Below are 21,725 nucleotides of genomic sequence, written 5' to 3' on the forward strand. Positions count from 1 at the left end.
GCTTTAAAACACCTATAGGTATGTTCTCTTATGCGTTGGTATTCGGCAAAGCGTGTCAATTGCCTTTGGAGCTGGAATATAAACATTGTGGGTGGTCAAGAAACTGAATTTCGATTTGAAGAAAGTAGAGGAAGCGCGGAAAGTGCAACTAGTCGAGCTAGAAGAATAGAGGAACAACGCATATGAAAATGCGAAAATTTATAAAGAGCACATCAAGCGCTGGCATGATCAGCGCATATGCAGTAAGAACCTCCAAGTCGGGCAAAAAGTCTTGCTTTTCAATTCACGTCTGCGACTTTTCTTGGAAAAGCTAAAGTCTCGTTGGTTCGGACCGTTCATAATTCGACAAGCCGCATGGCGCGGTGGAATTATCAAATAACGATGGAACTAACATATTCAAAGTCAATGGGCAGCGAGTAAAGGCATACCACGGAGAAGACTGGCATTGCCTAGTCGACTCCATGGAATTAAGAATCCTTGAATGAAGAAGAAAGTAGGTGGTCCCTGCATTATCAGATAATCGCAATTTATCAGGGACGCAAAGTTTTGGAAAATCTCAAGTCTTCATCTCTTTTCTCCACTACTCAGAATTATCCTTACTTTACTATTTTTTCATTTGTCACTTCTATTGCTACAAAAAAAAAAAAGCCTTTTATTTTGTTTAAAATAATTCGACCCTCTCTTTGTTTTCCTTACAACGATCGAGGCGCTGGATTGTGGAAATGTTACGTGAAGCAGCATTTATCTTATTCCATCACTGCACCCCAACGAAGAATGATCGCCTCAAGATGGATGCGTCAATACAATGCAGGCGACAACGCTAAATTTGGGGGTGTACTCTTCCTTATCCTTACTTCAAATTTTGCGCTATCATATTGCATATTACTTTTCAACGTTTTATCACCGCATTCTTCTTGACTACCACAAACATATCACAAGTAGATAACTTTAGTAGTTTACCGAATGTATTCTTGCCAAGTATGATTTCAATGATGAAAAATATGCTTCTATCTCTTTCATATATACTAGAGTCAATGTAATTCTTAGGATAGTCACCTCATGAAATATTTCTCAAAGTTAGGGGTTTACTAGCTTTCGTTTCAAATTTTCTTTATAATACATTATGTGACCATCACATGACTTATTTTAACTTTTAGCAATGTGGACATTGCCGAATTTTAAATTTGGGGGTGGGGTACTTGTTTCCGACCTTGCTACAAATAAAAAAGAAATTTGAATAACAACTCCACTGTCAACGTAATGGGAACCCATGTTGATAAGAGTTAAGTTGTGAAAGGCACTTACCAGTAGTTGGATGTCCGCATGCACACGTGGGGGCAAACCAAAATGAAAGTAAATCACCAGGATCAATGCATAAATAAATGACCGCAACTCCACTGCCAAGTTGATATGAGTTTAGTATGAGAAAGAGTGCATTGCTCGTAGTTGGATGTCGCATGACACACGTGGGGGCAAGCCAAAACGAAGGCAAGGCACTCGGATCGGCGCAAGGTCAGAAAAAAAAATAGCAATGAAGAAAATTTTTTTGTGCAAGGATAAATCATTTGACACCTCGGTGGAAAATTTTCTTTTTGAAATAAATCATGCGATGTTCTGGAATTTAGTAAAGTCCTTTTGAAAGTTAAGCTTGCAATCCTTATGTCTTAGAAGTATTTTAGGAAGAGATTTGAATAAGACTTAAGGAAATTCTGGCATATAGGATTTGAACGAAGTATTCTTGAGAAATCTAGGGAAAAACTTTGCGGCTAACTTGCTAAAGGAATCTTTAGCTTATGCTTGAGGACAAGCATTGTTTAAATTTGGGGGTGTGATAACGGGCAGAAATGCACGTTATCATAGTACTAAATCCTTAAACAATGTTGGATTGTGTTGATGAAATATGTTAAATTGCATCCATTAAGCATAAATTCTATAATATTGCAGTCGCATGCGTCCAGTGCATTAGAGCAATTGATCTTTATATTATTGTGCAGAATAATGCGTTAACGCAATGCAAAGAATGCGATCATAGGAATACATTGGTCGAGCGCAACTTCACTGCAAGACTTTGCGTAGATCGTGCTCGCAATGGTGGACACATTCTTACGAAAGGACAATTAAGATCAATGGGATAGAAAGCTGACGAAGTCAGATCCAAATTAAGTTGATAGCCGATAACGGTCACAAAGTACATCCAGCTTTATCGGTGACAATTATCCGACGCATTAGTCAGGAATTAAAGCTGTCCCATCTGTACAACCAGGAGAGAGAAGCCGCTTTCACTTTTGATGCCCTATAAATGCCAAGTGCATTCTTCAGAGAAAGGGTTAATGCAGTCGATTGCCTCATCACCATTACAAGTTCATACCTCTGTTCAATAGTTTCCTTTTCCATTTTACGGCGGAGCAAGAGAAAGAGTGGTGATGCCGAGATCGTCCAAGGAAGCTCGAGAGAGAACCTTGGGCGTAAGATAAAGAGCGGGCCGACTCTTGCGAAAGTAAGAATATCTTTAAGCACGAATAAAACAGCGTAACGCCTGGCAGCAAGAAATTTGTCCAGGTCTTTTAATAACTTGCATTGTTATTCTGTACTTCATCTTATACTATTCAATGGAAGTTCTTATTCTCTACATCTGCTCACTCTTTTAATACGCATGAGTAGCTAAACTAGTTGAATGGGCTGAGAAGAACTAATTAACATATTCTAGAAGTTCATTGCTTGCGATTGTCTTGTTTTATGTTGTGCAAAATACCCCTTTAGAGTTACTCGAGAGAGAATCTAAAGAAAGAACCTAATGTCTCGAGAGAGCTAGGTTAGAATCTAGACTCGAAAGAGCAAGATTAGGCTTGTCAACTTGCATCGCATGCATCCTAGGAATAGGAATGATATTATGTGGTCGCATATTTGTATGAATGTCATGTTGTCATCGCATAAATAGAAATAGAGGTTTATGTGTAAACCCTGTAGACATATCGCATATTTATCGCATGCGTTCTAGCCTTAGAAGACGTGGCATTCATGCCGAGAGGTGGTTTACTATTGTGTGCATGTTGCATGATCACAAGGCATGAATGCATCCTAGGAAGTGTTGGCCGAAATCTTTCTCAACCCGTTCACCGCATATTCATCGTATTTCACGTTTACCAACTCTTTTTGAACTCTGCCTCATTCGTTATTATTTTCATTAACGCAACAACAACCCAACACTTATTTATTCAACTAGTTACCGCAAGTTTTCATAAAAATCTCCAACACAACTATTTTCATGAATCCCTGTGCTCGAACTTGGACTTACCAGGAAACTCAGAGAAATTTACACTTGGATTCCTCTGGGGAAACTTGAGTGCACAACGTAGTCCATCAATGCATATCATCTATATTTTCACCTAATAAAACAACGCATCAAGACGCTTAAATAGCTCACGATGTGTTAAGCATTGAATACGCGGACATAGTGTTGAAGTATGTCATTTCTTAGTAAAATCAGTGCCTATACGATAGTGCAGAACGATCGCTTACTTATACGATAGTGCTAAGCAATCGCTTAACGCTTACACCTGCGTGCGCTATTTACTAAACGATCGTTTACCTTTTTCTAAGTGATCGTTTAGCGCCCGATATTCACTAAACAATTGTATAGACAATCGCTTAGCTTTTCCTATACGATCATTTATACGATCGATTACCTTTTCCTACACAATCGTATATTTCACCTAAACAATCAAGCATTTTGTCTATACAATAGACGAGCCTTTCTCCCACTAACTTGATCGTTATATACGATCTCCCTTCCTCCTCCCCTCTACCAAATCTGAACAAAGCCCACCCTTTGGATTCATACTCTGAGAATACTAAGGGCTCTTAGTGGTGTTGTCGTCCCCGTTTCCTTCTGTTCATGTGGAGACTGTTCGAGGTAGACGATTGGGATTTATTGAACGATAGTTTGTCGTTCCAGCGAAAATGAGATTAGCTGTGAAGAAAAATTCTTCAACTGGTATGATCTCTCGGTCTTTTATTTATTGTTCCTTTAAGCATGCCAGTAATTTAGCGTTAAAAATGCATATTAGTATGTTTGAATGTATATGTGGAAATTCTGTCACAATGAATTGGAAAGATCTGCTTCCGCTTGTAGGTACTCTTAAATAAGAGTTCCTTCAAGAACATCTTCGACAGAATCTCCCAGCTTGCTATTAACTTCCATAGGCATATCTGTAGGTTTACACCCAGTCATTCCTATTTCTTTTAACAAATCCAAAGGATACTTCCGTTGAGAAACAGATATTCCTTCTTTTGATCTTGCTACTTCCATCCTAAGAAAATAACTCAAACTGCCAAGGTCTTTGATCTCAAATTCATCTGCATCCTCTATTTTAACTTGACAATCTCAGCCATATCGTCACCTGACAAAATGATATCATCAACGTAGACAAACAGAACAGTAACTTTCCCTGATGTCGATCTCTTAGTTAATAAGGTATGATTAGAATACCTTTGGGAAAACCCTTGGGACCTAACAAAAGTAGTGAATCTATCGAACTAAGCTCTCAGAGATTGCTTTAAGCCATATAGAGATTTCTTTAGTTTGCAAACTCGATTATCAACCCGTGCTTCAAAATCGTGAGGCGGACTCATGTATACCTCTTCTTTTAATTCACCTTTACATCCAGTTGACGTAAGGGCCAGTCTCTATTTACGACAACTAAAAGGAGAACTCGAATCATGTTAAGCTTTGCCACTGGAGAGAAGGTTTCTAAGTAATCTACCCCATATGTCTGAATAAACCCTTTTGCAACCAGTCTAGTCTTGTATCTATCAAGAGTCCCATTAGATCTGTATTTAACAGTGAACACCCACTTGCACCCGACGGTTTTATGGCCTTTAGGAAGTATAACCAGATCCTAAGTTTTATTTGTTTTAAGTGCTCTCATTTCTTCCATAATCGCAACTCTCCATTCGGGAATTTCATAGCCTTATGCACACTGCTTGGTATCATCACAATATCTAAGTTGGTAGTAAAGGCCCTAAATCTCGAAGACTTACTGTAGAACAAGAAACTCTGCATAGAATGTTTGGTACACGATCTAGTTCCTTTTCGTAGGGAAATTGGCAAATCAAGAGTAACATCATACTCACTAGGATTTTCTACCTGTTTATCAGTATAAGGTTGGTGGTGAGAACCACGCTCATCCTAATATTGCAAGCTTTCAGTTTCCTGTGTATCACCTGATACTTCATTACTATTACCAATCTTGACTTCGTTAGAGTTCCTCACATTAACACATCACCCTCAACCACATCACCCCCGACACACTCATTATCATAAAAAAACAGAGGTACCTTTCTAAGATTCTTGGACAACTTTCGGTAGAGCAACAGGGGGAACTATTTCCTTTCTAAGATTCTTCCTGTAGTAGTTTATCCAGGGCATCTGTTTCATAGGAAAGATAGGGTCACTTGTATAAGGGATAGGCTCAGGAAGAAGGTCTATAGGAATAAAATATGTGGATGTGTTAGCCTTTTCACTAGCGGTTTCCCCTTGAAGAGGACTAACGGGAAAAAAAAAGGTTTATTCTCGAGGAAAGTGGCATCCATAATGACAAAGTACTTCCGAGAGGAAGGCTGAAAACATTTATAGCCCCGTTGATGAAATGGATATCCAACAAACACACACTTTTGAGCACGAGGAGCGAACTTACTCTAGTGAGGATCGTGATTATTAACAAAGATGATACACCCAAACATCCTAAGGGGAACATCCAGGAAGAGACGAGTGGACGAGAACGACTCTTTAAAACACTCAAGGGGTGTTTGGAATTTAAGTGCATGTGAGGGCATTAAATTGATGAGATGAGCTGCAGTAAGTACAACATCCCCTCATAGATATGAAGGTAAGGACGCAGGAATCATGAGAGATCGAGCCACCTTAACAAGATGGCAATTTTTTCGCTCAACCACCCCATTCTACTAAGGAGTATAAGCACAAGAATTCTGATGGTCGATACCCTTCGAAGTTAAAAACTCACGAAGAGTCTGATTAACAAACCCATGTCTATTATCACTTCGAAGAATGGCGATTTTAGCATTAAACTGAGTTTCGAAGGTAGTGTAAAACTGTTGAATACAGACGTCACTTCAGATTTGTCAGTAAGGAGAAACACCCATGTAAGACGGGTGTGATCATCAATAAAGATGAAAAACCACCGTTTACCAAACATAGTTGTGACGTTAGACGGACCCCAAACATCACTATGTATCAAATGGAAGGGTTGGGAAAGTTTATAAGGTTCAGAAGTAAAAGAGACCCTGGGCTATTTCGCACGAATACAGACATCACAAGATAAAGAAGAAACATTCACATTACGAAATAAATGGGGAACAAGTACTTTATATATTGAAAGCTTGGATGTCCAAGTCGAAAGTGCAATAATAAATAATTGCTTTCAGAAACAGTAAAAGACGATAACAAGCTAGTCCTAGACAAACTCCTAAAGGAAAAATATCATCGGAAAGAAAATAGAGCCCCCTATCATATCAGACAGTGTCAATCGTCGTCACCGAGCTCAGGTCCTGAGACAAAACATCATTTAGTGAGAAAATAACTCTACAGTTTAAATCTCTGGTTATTTTACTTATAGACAAAATTGTAAGAAATCTTTGGCATGTGCAAAACAATCTGTAAAACGAACCCCTGAATGGAGACAAGTGATCTTTCCCAGCAACGGGAACAAAGGACCCCTCTGCAATTCAAATTCTTTCATTCTTAGCATTTGGATAATAGGAGATGAATTGATCAGATGATCTAGTTAAGTGATCGGTCGCTCCTAAGTCAAGTATCCATGATTCATTTCCCTCAATAAAAAACTAAATGATTGGGGAGTACCTGATTGGACAATAGTGTTGATCCCAACAGTACCTAAATCAGCGGAATTAGTAACCTGAGATGTAGCATCAACAATTTCACTTAAGAGAGCTCGGTTGGACTTAGAGTTGTCATTCGGAGGGCGACGTTTGGCATTTGGGGATCGACCATGTAGTTTCCAGCATTGGTCCTTCGTGTGCCAGGGTATTTTGCAGTGCTCACATATTAGAGGAGATTTTCTATTCTGCTTGTCACAATCAGATCCAGAGGACTTGACTCCAAAAGCAGCAGAGTCCAAGTAGAAACAACGGAACCATTCATAGCGCTTGTCCTATCCTCATCTAATGGGACTTTAGAGCACACCTCCATAAAGGACAATATCGATTTTTTTTCCTAGAATCCAACTCCGGACAGTGTCAAATCTCGAGTTCAAGCCAGACAGAAAATCGTAGACATGGTCAACTTCCTCAATTTTCGTATACTGGACTCCGTCAATCGGGCAATTCCAAACAACTTCACGACATAAGTCCATCTTTTGCCATAATAGAGACAATTTATTGAAGTAGGTCCTCACGTCCATGGTCCCTTGCTTGCATTCATGGGCTTGTTTCCGCAACGTATAAAGTTGTGAAGCATTCTGCCTTTTCGAATACAATTTTTGCACCGCCTCCCAAATATCTCGAGCAAATGCTGAATAGAGTAGGGGTTTTCCAATCTGAGGTACCATGTTGTTTATCAAGATTGAATGGAGGAGGGAATCCTCCCCTTCCAGACACGCTCCTGAAGGTCCCTAGGGTTCGGTCTCGGTATCTCCCCGGTCAGATACCCGAACTTATGTAGTCCCTCGGTGACCATTTTAACATATTGAGACTAGAAGAAATAATTCTGACCGTTAAGTTTCTCTCCGATGGTTATTCCTGTAGAGTTTCCCATAGAACCAGATAAAATGTTCGCAATAGGTAAAGTAGAGTAAGTTGTTACTAGATTTTCCGAATACAACTGGAGGCCTGAAGACAAATCTAGATGGGAATTTTTCTGAAGATTTTCCTTGTTTCCAAAGACAGCCCCGAGTGTTGAAATCTGTTGCTGCAAACTTGCTAACTGTTGTTGGATTCCAACGAGCCGGCCATAACCAGCTAACTAATGCTGAGGGGAATTAAACGGTACCGTCAAGGAATGTATCTGCCCATAAGGACCCAAAAAAAATGCCTGTGTTGCAGGGAAAACAGGCATGGCTGGCGACTGGATAGGCTCCTGGACGGGCAGAATCGTCTGAGGCACAGTTGGGAGGTATGAAGTAGACGGTGCCGAGCTGTGTGAGCCACGGGGAAACCCTGTGGAGCCGACGGATGGACCAGACGCATGATCAAGTGTGGCTCCTTCCAGCACATGTGTGGCTTGGACGTATGATGAGGGAAGCGCCTGATCGGCTGGAGCGGCTGGAATGACTGACCGGCTGAGGATCCGATCGGCTAGAATGGCTAGGCTACGATCGGCTGGGCGGCGAACGACTGCGATGAAGATCCGGGTTAGGCGGCGGATTCTGCTACGAACGGTTGGGTGACTGGGCTACTTTCGGTCTATTGCGGCTCATGCGACGTGGTCTGGCTGATTCCGATCAGCTACTAAGTTTGCATCAGGCAAGAATAGACTGGAGGTAATGATCGACAACGGCCTGAATTGCAACATTAGTTGAATTTTTCGTCGGAGTCCCAACACCTGCTAGGGTTGACGATTGAATTTCTTCTATCGTAGCTAGGGTTTATCACCTTACTCTAGTACTATATTGAAAAATAGGAAGAAGAAAGAAGACAAGATTTAATGTGGAAAATCCTAGACTAGGGAGAAAAAACCACAATAGAGAAATTTTATTAATTTTGTACAATTTACAAAGCACCCAGACCCATATATAAATAGCCCCAAGACTGAAACCCAAAAACAATAGACACCATGTAAAAAGACAAAAAGGCCCTTAGGGCAAAAACAACATTTTTCAACACAATTGTTCCCATTGCACAATATGTTTGATAAAATTGAATCAAATAAGACTAAAATGAAAATATTTAATTATTAAATCTCTCAAAAAAATTGATATATATATATATATATATATATAATATATATATATATTATATATATATATATATAGAGTTGCACTCGTTTTTTTACATACACCAATGTGAATCAAGTCACAAGATTTGTCATTCTTCACCTTTTCTTTTTTTTTTTCTTTTTTTTTTCTTTTTTTTTGATAATATGTAGAGTGGGAGAATTGAACCTCTAACGTCAAAGTCGTTAGTATAAGTTGTATGTCAATTGAGTAATGTTCATGTTGGTTAAAATTCTTCCACTCACATAAAAGGAAAACACTATTTCTATCCTCTGATTTTCAAAAAGTGCCCTTTTTGTCTTTTTTTTTTCTTTTCTTTTCTTTTCTTTCTTTTTTTTCCCCCTAAATTTGAACTATCTCATATTTCTAATCCAATTTGCAAAACTCCTAGAACTTTAAAGTACGTTTTTATTTTTGGATGTAGCCCCCCCTCAACATATATCCACCCAATGAGAAAGACAAAAGAGGTTTTTACATTGAAAATGACAATTGATTCTTTTCCCTTCCAATGAAAAATTGAAAATGACATTTTTAAAAATTACAATAAAAATGTTCAAAATTTTCAATTCTATTAATTTAAAAATAACTACTTATGAGAAACAAAATGGAATCTTCCCAGAGCCGGAAGAATGTTTGTTTTGGATAAATCCGATAGAATATAATTAAAAAATTAATAGAAATGTTTTATTCTATGGCATCCAATTAAAAACAGCTGGAAAATATCAATTTACATGAACTCAAATCAATTTAAACTAATGGTTGATTTTGTAAGTGTATAAATTTATATCCTTCATTATGTTCTATTTAGATAAACATAGAATGAGTATTATAGTTTTATATATTGCACCCCTAAACATTCGCAAATAAATCAATTTAGACTCACAATTAAAATTTCTTTGAAAATTGTCCATGTATCAATTTTGATCATCGATTTTATTAGTTCACTATTTGTAGAAATCTACACGTATCTAAGAATTGAACTCATGAACAATTTCAAATATACTCTTAATAAAGGGTCTAAATTGATTCAATTATAACAATTGAGAAGTTTAATTGAAACGATTTCATGTTTCACATAATATTGTTCAAACTAAGTTGGAGGATGTAAATTAATACATTTACAAAAGTTTAAAAGTTAAATTGATACAAATATTAGTTCAAGATTTAACTTGAAAGGCTGTAAGTTGAAATTTTACCAAAATAATTTTTATTGACATATAATTTAAAAGTTTACAAGGCCAATTATAGTGTGTGTAATACAATTTTGAAAAAATAGTCACTTACATTCCTAAGCTTTAGAGATTGTATCAACTAAAAACTTAAATTAATAATTGTAGCAATTTAAACTTACCCCTTCTATGTTACATTTGGAGAAACCTCATGTGAAATTTTTAATTGTATCAATTAAATCCCTAAACTTTCATAAAGAAATCTATTTAGATTCTTAATTAGGATTTTCTTTGAGAATCATTCGTGCACTAATTATAATCTTACATTTTATAAAATCGATATTTGAATTAGTCTATACACATGTAAAAATTGATACACAAATGGTTTCTAAATGTAATTATAATAAAATGTCTAAATAAGTTATAAGTTTCATACAATGTTTTTTTAATAAAATATGAACGAAAGTGTAAATTGGCACACTTATAAATTCCAGAGTTTAAATTGATGAAATTAGTTTAAAGTTCTAACCAATACAACTCCAACATGTAGAGATATAAACCAATGTATTCCCTACAATTTTTCGTAATTGAATTTGGAATTATGTTTCTTTTCTTTTCAAGTACTGAAATTTGTAATTTTATGTATCGTCATTATTTGAAGAATAATTGGTACCGTAGAGTCATTTAAAGATATTGTTTATCGATCATTTCAACATAAATTCTAAATTAATAAATTTAGATATAATTATCATTCATCACAAGAAATGTGATAAATAATTTATGTTAAGAGTACAAAGCGCCAATCCATTCAAAAAAATAAAAAAAAAATAAAAAACAAACAAACAAAAACAAAACGAAGAACAAAAAACAAAAAGTATAAAACTCCAGACTGGGGCATCTATAATTTGGAGTCTTAAAAGATGCTCAAACTGTTTGATTTAACGTGAAAATATGATTAAATTTATATATAAACAAATTATATTTACATTTATATTTATTTGATGAGATTAATATATAAATTTTATGTAATTGTTTAAACATTAATTAATGAATTAATATTTAAATAAATAAATTTCTTTCAAAATGTAAAAAAAAAAAAAAAAAAAAAAAAACATATGAATTCAATTAATGCATTAAAATTATAGTTTACTTAATTATAAAAGATGGACGAAAAACTAATTTGAATAATCAGATATAATTATTTTAAAATCCATAAAAGTTTAATTAAATTTAGTATTTTTTAGAAATAATTAATTTAAAATAATATATTATCAATAAACTAATATACGTAATTATATATATTCTTATAAAGTAAATATTTTAAATCATCCGCAAATTATTATTAATTAATTACAATTAAAATATATATATATATATATATATATATATATATATATATATATATATATATATATATATATATAAACTATATTAATTTGATATATCGTTATATAATTCAATAGTAATAAAATGAGATAAAAGAGATAAGAGAGAATGTGATTCACTCAACTCTGACTTGTAGAAGGGTATTAAATACCATGGATATAAAAGAGTTTTTATAAAGATGAGAAGATTTGAACCACCAATCTCTTAGTTGCTAACACATCCATATATCAATTAAACTATGCTCGTTGACGAATATGTAAAGGAATTAAAGCATAGAAATGACTTATTCTCACGTCCCATCTTTAAAATTTTGTGCTAAACAAATGCTTAATATGTATCCCTTTTCCATTCTACTTCTCTTAAAGTCCATTTACCTTTAAATACAACCAAATTTTGTTATGAGCTTAAAATCTCTCCCCCCCCTCTCCTCTGTCTCAAAACTAAGAAATGGATTTAAGAGTTATTCAAGAAAGGAGAGTCATTTTACCAACAATGATGAACAACAACAAAATGAAGAAGTTGGGAAGAAAAAGCCTTCCTTGTGTTGCAGTGCTCACAAGACCAGCAGAGAGTGGAGTAATAGAAGAAACAAGAAAAACCAATACTGTTTATACAGATAATTGGTTTGATAAAATAGCCATACACCATCTGTCTCAGGCAGTACAAGCAACATCAGGTTTTCCTTTTTTTTTTTTTTTTTTTTCTCTCCCTCTTTCTTTTTATCTTTTTTTTTGGAAGATTTGGAAAAGAGGAAAAGAGAGAGAGAGAGAGAGAGGTTAATGTACAGTAATGATATGAAGGTTGGAGAAGCAAAAAGAGTGGATATGAAAGCTTGGTGGAAGTGACAACAATGGCATCAAGAAATTTCAACCAGATCAAACAAAGGGAAGTTGTCATTCAAGCCCTTGGAAGGGCATTTCCAAAGCCAATACTCTCTTTGGTAAACTTCACTCATTACCATGTGACACCATTATGTTTCATTCATTACCATTTAATACCATTTATTATTCTTTTAACCTTCTAGTCTTCCTTCTCTTTCATGATCTATGTATTACATATGCATATCATGCATATATGTAAAATACCTACATCACCAAACATATCATTAAATATATAAAATTGTACCACCTCAATTAGCATAAGTATGTACTAATGACTAAAGAATCCGCAGTTCGAATCTTCACCTCCATTGAACTAAAAAAAACATATCATTAAAGATTGTGAATAGCTTCTACTTTATCCAATAGAACATATATTATTGTCAAGAATCATTTAAAGTCATATTTTTTTAAGTGACCTTGATTTTTTTTAAGTACAACAATTACGTGCATGTAAGAGACATATATATTTTTATTGAACTAAACTTACATTGACATCCTAAATTATTTATTTACCTATGTTAATGTTTGTTATTAAATAATTGACTTAGGGTAAGTAATGCATGATCATTTCAACCTTGATGAATTTTATTTGTGCCAAAATTTTCAACACTTGTCTTCCTCGTTTGGTCTCTCTTCTCCCATCAACATAATTGTGCCTAGGTTAGAACCTACTGAACAACTATACCCTTTTCTAATTTTTCTTTCAACAAATCATTGGGCTTAATAATTATTTGATTGTCACGTCATTATATGGAAATAGTATCAAATGGTCACATCTTGTTATGTTAGTTTTATTAACAAGTATTTAAATTGTACTTTTACTATTATTAATCCATCCCCAAATTAGCATTTTACTATTATACCCTCACTCATCTAAACTATGTCCTTACCATATAGTGGTGAACAAAGTGCAGATAAAAGCATTGGTACCACAATCCAAATTCGCAAGGGAATATTTTGCTGTATTCACCACTGTCTTCTTTGCTTGGTTAGTTGGACCCTGCGAGGTATAATGTTGTAAATTTACCTAAAGGCCCCTTTATTTCCTCAGTATGTTAATATCAATCAATGGACCTAATTGAGAATTCACTTGAATGCATACATAAATAGCCATGAGAAAGAGACTAATCTACTCAACTACTAAGGTATATGTCACTTGACTAAAAGATTAAAGGTTCAAATCTCTATTTCACATATTGAATTCAAAAGAGAGAAAGTGAATTATAACATTTTCTTTCTTTTGTATTGGAGAATAGCGACTAACCTGAGCATAGCTCAACTGTTTATGCATGTATTTTTTATTAAAGATCAGGGGTTCGAATCTTCTATATGGTTGAGAACCTTTTCTTTTATTTGTATTGGAAACTAAATAAGTGCTCAGCACCCCCATTTAGGACCGATGTCGAAGAGTTTGCTGAGAATAGATAGTATTTAAACGGAGGACATTGAACAAATAAGGTCAGAATTATGAAAGATTCACAAGGTTGAAAAGAGTGACATATGAAGAGGCATAATGGTGGACATCAAGAATTTCACCTTTCGCACTAAATTGAATATAATAATATGATTTTCAATGGCCAAGTTGATAAACCTGCAGTGTTTGAGGCACTAGTCCCTTCTAGACTTGTCCTGTCCCTACAAATCAAATAAAGGTTTTTGTGACGAGATATATGAACCAATTCTTCTCTTCCTGCTAACTAACTTTGGCCCTTTCAGAGTCTTAAGTATTCCTTACGAATTCAGATTAAACACAGCTGATATGACTAGATTGTTAGGGAGGGAGGGATTGAAAAAGCACAAACATGGAAGGAGCAATTTTTTTTTTCGATCACTAATTCGTAAGACTGACAATAGTAGCATATAATTCTTACAGGTGAAGGAATCAGAATTCGAAGGGAAAAGGGAAAAAAATGTGGTTCAAATCCATAAGTGCAGGTAATTCTTTCTCACATCAGAGTTCTATAATTAAGGCAATGTTATCTAACCGTTCATGGGGGTCCCATTCTCACCTACCTGAGACACTTTCCACATCCACAGATCTGTCTATAATAATTATTACACTTCTTCTAAACCCTCAGTACTTAATTACATTAATTGTCCATAATTCCCATCATTGAAAATTTGAAACTATCATAGTCAAAAATAACATTCAGCAAATCTATATTGCCCCTAAACATATCCCATTTATTTGCAGGTTCCTAGAGCAAACTAATTGTGCTGGAATGTGCATTAATCTATGCAAGTTTCCATGTCAGGATTTCATCAAGGATTCCTTGGGAATGCCCGTCAGCATGGTCCCCAGTAAGTCTCCTCACTAAGCTACAGAATCACCAAAAAATTGCGGCAACCATATATTGCTTTCCCAAAAGAAAATCAAGTTCCAACTTTTCAAAAAAAGAAAGAAAGAAAGAAAGAGAAAGTCTCAAATATACATTGCAGTACAAGGCAATTCTAGACACTAATTCAAGCTTCCAAACTATAACCGAAGGCCATAATTCTTTTTTATCATGTTCATAGTGTTTAGAGTTTGTTGCACACACCTCTATTATTCTTATAGGACAATCCTACAATATTTAGTTGCCAAGAAAAATCATATCCAGCCACATGGCTTGAGCTCAATCATTCTATGCCTTTTATTATTTACATTGGCTCTTATTGACCATTAAGCCAACCTATGGTGGTTAACTCAAGGCAATTGTAAAAACTTCATATTCACATATAAAGGAATATTAGAATTAAATTATTTCAGCTGAATCTATATGGTCTAGATGTGAGGACACTAAATAAAGTAAATCAGCTATAGTGCAATGACCAATGACTGGTAGATCCATGAGCAAAAGTGAAATTACTATTAAAGCAACATTACCAGCACCAGATGGTGGAAGGGATTATGTTTGTCAATGTGAATGGAGGGTCCCATGCACGAACCATTTTGGGTACAAAAGAACTGCAGATAGGCCCCATCCAAGCTGAGTGGGATTCAAACCTGGATCTTAATTTTGCAATATGGTTATAATCCAAGAATTAAAAGCTGAATTTCCTACTGAGCCAATCATCGTTCTTGCCCATGATATACATTAATCATCACAAGTGTAAAAAAATGCAACCAAGAAGAAGCATTAGTATTAGGATGTTAATTGTGCACCATGATGTAACTACTAGCTGGGAGCCATTAGTATTCATATCAAGGACCAAGAAATACATCAATGTGCAAGGGGAATTTGGGAGCAAAAAAGAGGGGGGAGGGAGGAAGAAGCTTTAATATGATTCAAATAACTATTCTTTTCTTTGCAGATTTTGATGACATGAGCTGTGAGATGATATTTGGAAAGGATCCACCAGCTCCAATTGATGATCCAGCACTTAAGCAACCATGTTACAAACTATGTATTAACCTTAACACAATTCTTCTTCTTCCTTTCCTTATTATTACCTTTTACTTCTTTACCTGTGAGTGGAGAAGTCAATATATTCAAATAACTCACTGGGCAAGGTAGCAGGACTACGACAGGCCCAAACCATATTTTTAGGGGGATGGTAATATGAGTTAAAAATGATTCTGATCTTTTTTGTTTACATTTTGCAGGCAAATCGAAAGAGAAACATACGACAAACTGTTTCATTTAGAGCAAAGGGACGCTGAAAGAAATTTTTAGGATGAAATCCATTTTAGCTCCCAATTGTTTTTGTTTCCAGTATTTTCTGGACTACAGGAGAACCTCTTTTCTACTTCCAAGACGAACCAGATAGTTTTACTGTTTAGGCATCAGAGCAAAAGTAACTTTGCAGGAATTTCGCTTTCTGATCATTGTATTAGTTCGAAGATGAAAACTACAATATTGTCAGATAACATGAACACAATTAAAAGCATGTGTATAGGAAAAAGGTTAAGATGCAGCAATTACAATCGGTTATCTTCATGTGAAATGCTAAAATGGAGTATGGACAATATATTTCATAGTGCCTTATTAGAAAGAAAACCATCAAGATGGAACCACCTTGCTAATCAGCACAAGAGGTCAGGCTATTTGGAAAACATGAGCAATAATTTATAGATTGGTAACCTATAATTGTTCTCTTCAATATTTTGCTATTATTCAGATCTACAGACTATAAACATTATGACAGCAGAAGACTCTAAACCATGGGTATTATTGTTCAAATTTTCACAAAAGGACGCTCTCTGTTGACTCTATAAACATCATCACAAGAATTATCAGTTATTCAGCTCTCACTAGGAAACTCCATCTTCGGTATTTGTGAGACTGTCCATCCCGATACAACAAAACATAATTCATCTCGTACATAATCCATTTTGAAAACCTCAGTTAACTGGCGGTAACAAAAGATATTTTATGATAGCCTACCTCCGTAATGCAATATAAATTGATCTAGTCAATTTTTAGAGAGCTTGTCCACGTGATACAATTATAATGGTTGTTTATAACAACCTCAATGAATTTGAAGCGACGGAAAGATGCAAACATGGATATGATTAGGCTAATTTGATCCACAAACTACAAGGACAATATCGATGATTAATTCCAATTGCTGATACACTAATGATCATTCAGATATTCAAAGAAATTAGTACTTTTAATGATTATTCATTTTGCTCTCTTTGATAAGGCTTAAAACTGGAATTATACGTATCATTTTCCTATTTAGAAAATGGTAAATTTCTTTATTAAAGGTAAGCATTTTGACCAGGGATTTATTTGTGGGTATTAAGGTCAGCAAATGTGGACCAAGATTGTTTCCCACTTCATTTTGTTTCCAAGTAACCAGGCTAAGATTCTTGTGATGTCTTGTCTCATTATGAGGGCGACTGAGTACCCAAACCCACTGTGAACCGATATAAAATTCAGCAACAAGTTTCTTTTATGGGAAGGTTAAATCTGCAACCAATAAGAGGAGGAATATATCTGGACAGCAAGGGACATCAAGATGAAACCACCATGCTAATCAGTACAAGAGGTCAGGCTATTTGGAAAGCTTGAACAAACCCGTTCTAAGAATGCGGCTTTACATCAGAATTAAAACTTCTTTAAACAACAAAACAGCATTTCCCCATAAGAAGCACATTCAAATATGCAGTCGTGATTTAAATGTAAGGCAAAAACAAGTTTGAAACGACGTTTCATCGAAACGGAAGGAAGCTATTTTATTAGAAAATTGTAATCTTCATAATATTGCAAAGATTGTTCCTTAGAAAATAAGGATTGTTTCTTCGGCTAGGACTCCTCTCCCCTCTCCCCCCACCTCATTATCTTCATCACACCTCTGTTTCTTCTATTGTCATTAATGAATCCATCTTCTATCCTCCAATTTCTCCCTCGATATTCTAATCACAAAATGCATGAGAAGAGGAAAAAAGGGGAAGGAAAAAGAAGCAGAAGTCATGCGCTTCCTATGAAAAGGAAATTGGGGACCTTTTCACTTTTAGTATATGGGTCAACGTCCTTACTTCAGTAAATTTTCCAGAGTCTGCTTTCTACCCTATTTGTCCCATCTTTATCTTCTTCTCATGCCATTAAGTGCCACATATAAAATTGAACTTGACCAGGTGTGCATAAAGGTACCACGTTTATGGTAAAAAAATCTTGAAAACATAGAACATCCACCACGAACCAGAGATAAAACAATATAAAACCAGAATAAAAAGCAGTTTACAACGTAATATCCTGTAACCGTGGAGGCTGGAGATAGATTCCTGGCAGTGGTAGATGTAGTCTTGCTTTTCTTTTTAGAAGAGAGAGAAATTTCATGAATGAATGAAATAATAGGAGGAATAGCTCCAAACACCTATGGTGGAGTACATGAAGACTTTCCAATTGGAAAGCAAATAAGAAAGACTAAAATCAGAGAAAGACGATAATGTTTACACCAATAAGAAGCATGAAAAAGAATCACAATTACTTTACCAGGTAGTAGTAGTCTTGTCCTCACAATGACTTTACCAGGTTCTTACTAAGCAGCCCAAAACTTCGGGCTGTGTCTCTTCCAGGTTGTTGTAGGCCCTGAGGAAGAAAAATGGGATTTTGGCTGTCCTATCTCAGGCAGGGAAGCCCAAATAAACAGTTTTATTAACTGAAATGCCCATTGAATGGCCACTTTCTCTACCTTTTTAAATCAGCGAGGTGTCAAAGCTCCTACTTCTAAGTTTCAGGGATCTTGAAAGTTATTAAGTTGATTTATCAATAGATCAACAACTTGGTAAATCCAATCCCACCTGCCCGTCTTCCCAATATCTAACTGACTAGTGACTACTTTATTTAAAAAAATAAAATTCGACTCAGACAATTGGGAAAACACATAGCCAGCTTCTACTCCATAATTATTGATGAGTAAGAAAATTTCACTTTGAAAGTTAGTAATGATGCAGTCTCTCTTTTTTCGTTCAATTCAATGATATACAAGGGTGGAGATGGAGATTCAAACTTTTAACATCTTAAGCTTTTGCTAGTTGAGTGACGCTCAAATCGGCAATGTTATGATGTAGTCATTTCTTCTAATTTCAAAATATATTTAGTCATACAAAAAAGGCAAAATAAAAAGGCCATGCTTATTCCTTTTGCTTTATGATAAATCCTCCCACTAATATTGATCATGTCAAATTAGTCTAGAGAAACAAAAGAAAACATAGTTCATGTTAACCCCTTCCTGTTGATTTCAGCTTGAAGCTGCTGTGAGCTCTCCCAAATCTCTCACGAGAATGAAAATATTATAAGAGAAATTAATGTCATTCAACCAAATGACAATCAGTAAAAATAAATAAATAAATACTTAAATAACAAACAAACAAACTTTTATGATGAAATTTTCTTGAGGGTTTTCCGCCATAATTGGTTGCGAGAGAGAGATCTTGCTGGCCCATTTCTGTCAGTGGGGACTGAGATGTTTCATGTTATTATCGATAAATGGTTGAACTGTTTCCGGCTCTCCTCTACCAAAATGGTAGATGCCTATTATGAACATGGCTTAACTTTTTGTTTTAACTATTCATAGAGTCCTCTTATTGTAACTATAAATTATAATATATTTCCCTACGCATACCAGATTTTGAGTTTTATCTTTAGAGCTTTTAGATTGTTCTCATGAGATATGACATTAATAATTGGGGCTGTAAGTAATATAAACTGAGAGAAAAGAAATTAGACTAGAAGGCTTTTAATGGACACATCTCTTCTTAGTTGGGAGAGGGAGCATCATAGGTGGCTACAACTAAATCTTCTGGGAAGTTTCTTCCTACGGTTAGAGAAGCTGTCAATATTGGACTTTGCCATAATAACACCCAAGAAAGGCAAGGGAAGGAGTAGGTGAGTTATGTCCAATTTAATACTGTATAAGTTATAAATAAAAGATCGAAGGTGTGACGGTGGGCAACTATAATTGTAGCACCAAACTAATCTAATTTAATATCTTCCAGTGAAAATGAATGAACTCATAATTTTGGACTGAAGCAACCAAAGTTTGATTTGTGGTGTGTTCAGAAATCAAGCCTACACTTGTTTTTATTAATCCAATGAAATTCACTTGGTTGAAACAATTCATCAAACAGTTGGTGCACGAGACTTACTGACCTCGATCTTAGCAAAAAAGCAAAGCTCAATACGGCGTTTGTTGGCTGTCACGTTCGTCTCCTTTTCACCTAAACCTACAGACGGATCTCATTAACTGACAACAAAGCATTCATATTGACTGCCATTGACAAAATTATCATCTGGCAAAAAAAGGCTCCATGAAAAGGGGGACAATGATTGAGTACGATGCAGAGATAATAAGCAATGGCCACAAAAATGAGAAGGAACAGCATTGGACACATAATTAAGTTTACAAAAACGTACCTCCCGTCCAGTTTTTTTTCTCTGAAGAAGCTCTGTTTAATGATGTAACAATTTCACGCTCGACGAGAGAGTGAATTGAATTGCAGAAGCAACATGTGCAACTGCCAGTAGCGTTAATTCGCATTATTCAATGCATTCGCAGATAAGATTGCGCCCTTCTGTGTCGACAAGGACCCCATATTTCCATTGCTTCTCTGAGATTCTCTGGTTTTCGCTTCTTTTGCTTATAAATACTTTTACTCGTCGAGGGAGACAAACAAGTAATGGATTTCATAACAGGAAGCAGAAACTTGCGGTTGTTAGGTGAGCTGATCCATCAACATGTTGAAAAATTAGGGCATAAGGGTCCCGATTTCATTTTCAGAGACCAAAATGGGCTATAATTTGATCTTCAGCCATAGCCATGAGCTCAAAATTTTCCATTGGTTTTCATTTCATCGTGTGAATGATGAAAAATTGATGGATTAAACTTGGATTTCCATGAATTTTATTTGAAACTCACAGCAAAAGGGATGATGATCTGTGGCGATTGATTTGAAGCTTTTTTCAAATCTTTCCCGCGCTTCTTCAATAATAATGATTGGATAAATCAATCAGAAAAATGTTAAGCATGCACCATTATCGTAAGATCTGCCTTCTCTTGCATTGCGCCATTATTGGTCAGAAAACACCAAAAGGGAGAAAAACAAAAGGAAAAACAGCCACCAAATGAAAATGTTGGTTAAAAATGAGTGGGAAAAATACCTTTTTGTCCCTTTTTTTTTTTTTTTTTGTCTAATTTTTTGTGTCCATAAGTTTTAAAATAATTCATATTTAGTCCATAAGTTTTTTAATTTGATTTCAATTTAGGTCATAAATTTTAAAATATTACAATATTATCCCTAACATTTGAGTTTTGTATCAACTTGATCCTTAAATTTTAAGATTTACATTTTTAACATTCATTTTTTACTAAATACTCATTTTACATCTTTATTGTTAACGTATCTTAAGAAATTTAAAATAATTAAACGAATTATAATTACTTAAGTTCCACTATTATCCATCACTTTTTAAATTAAATTTAAATGTTCACCTCATAATTATTTTAAATTAATTGATAAGCATTGATATCAACGATTGAAATCGAGTATTTAACAAAAAAAAAAACAATGTTAAAAATATAAAATATTGAAAACTACGGACAATATAGAAACAAAACTAAAATTTCATTAGTAAAATTGTAACATTTTGAAACTTAGGGATTATATTGAAACCAATATCAAAACTTAAGAACTTAATGTGTAACATTTTGAAACTCGTAGACCAAATAGAAACTAGACCTGAAACTTAGGGACCGGGAATGTATTTTTTCCAAAATTAAAATACCATTTTGTGTTTTTGTTACCCTTTTAAAAAAAAATGAAATAACATTTTGAAACTTCACTTTGTTGTTGGTTCCATTTTAATCTAATTACTTTTCGGGTTTAAAAT

General features: G+C 35.0%; 1 protein-coding gene across 2 annotated transcripts; it reads left to right on the plus strand.

The window, feature by feature from the left end:
* Nucleotides 1-11,781: 11,781 nt before the first annotated feature.
* On the plus strand, nucleotides 11,782-20,257 carry LOC120077988 (beta-carotene isomerase D27, chloroplastic). Of its 2 annotated transcripts, XM_039032139.1 has the most exons (7): nucleotides 11,795-12,200; nucleotides 12,325-12,464; nucleotides 13,320-13,412; nucleotides 14,279-14,340; nucleotides 14,600-14,706; nucleotides 15,700-15,792; nucleotides 15,992-20,257. In XM_039032139.1, exons 1-7 carry the CDS (start codon nucleotides 11,972-11,974, stop codon nucleotides 16,030-16,032), a joined length of 765 nt encoding a protein of 254 aa, XP_038888067.1. In that variant the 5' UTR covers nucleotides 11,795-11,971; the 3' UTR covers nucleotides 16,033-20,257. The 2 variants fall into 2 exon arrangements, with proteins under 2 accessions (XP_038888066.1, XP_038888067.1); XM_039032138.1 differs by having other exon boundaries at nucleotides 11,782-12,200; nucleotides 15,700-20,257.
* Nucleotides 20,258-21,725: the final 1,468 nt, after the last annotated feature.

The sequence above is a fragment of the Benincasa hispida genome, chromosome 5, assembly GCF_009727055.1.
Source record: "Benincasa hispida cultivar B227 chromosome 5, ASM972705v1, whole genome shotgun sequence".
NCBI classification, from domain to species: Eukaryota; Viridiplantae; Streptophyta; class Magnoliopsida; order Cucurbitales; family Cucurbitaceae; genus Benincasa; species Benincasa hispida.

Excerpts from the sequence above, each read along its gene's own strand:
- LOC120077988 (XM_039032138.1), top strand. The coding sequence starts at position 11,972 with ATGGATTTAAGAGTTATTCAAGAAAGGAGAGTCATTTTACCAACAATG. Across the intron at positions 12,201-12,324 it reads GGCAGTACAAGCAACATCAG|GTTGGAGAAGCAAAAAGAGT; the intron begins GTTTTCCTTTTT and ends AATGATATGAAG. Across the intron at positions 13,413-14,278 it reads GGTTAGTTGGACCCTGCGAG|GTGAAGGAATCAGAATTCGA; the intron begins GTATAATGTTGT and ends TAATTCTTACAG.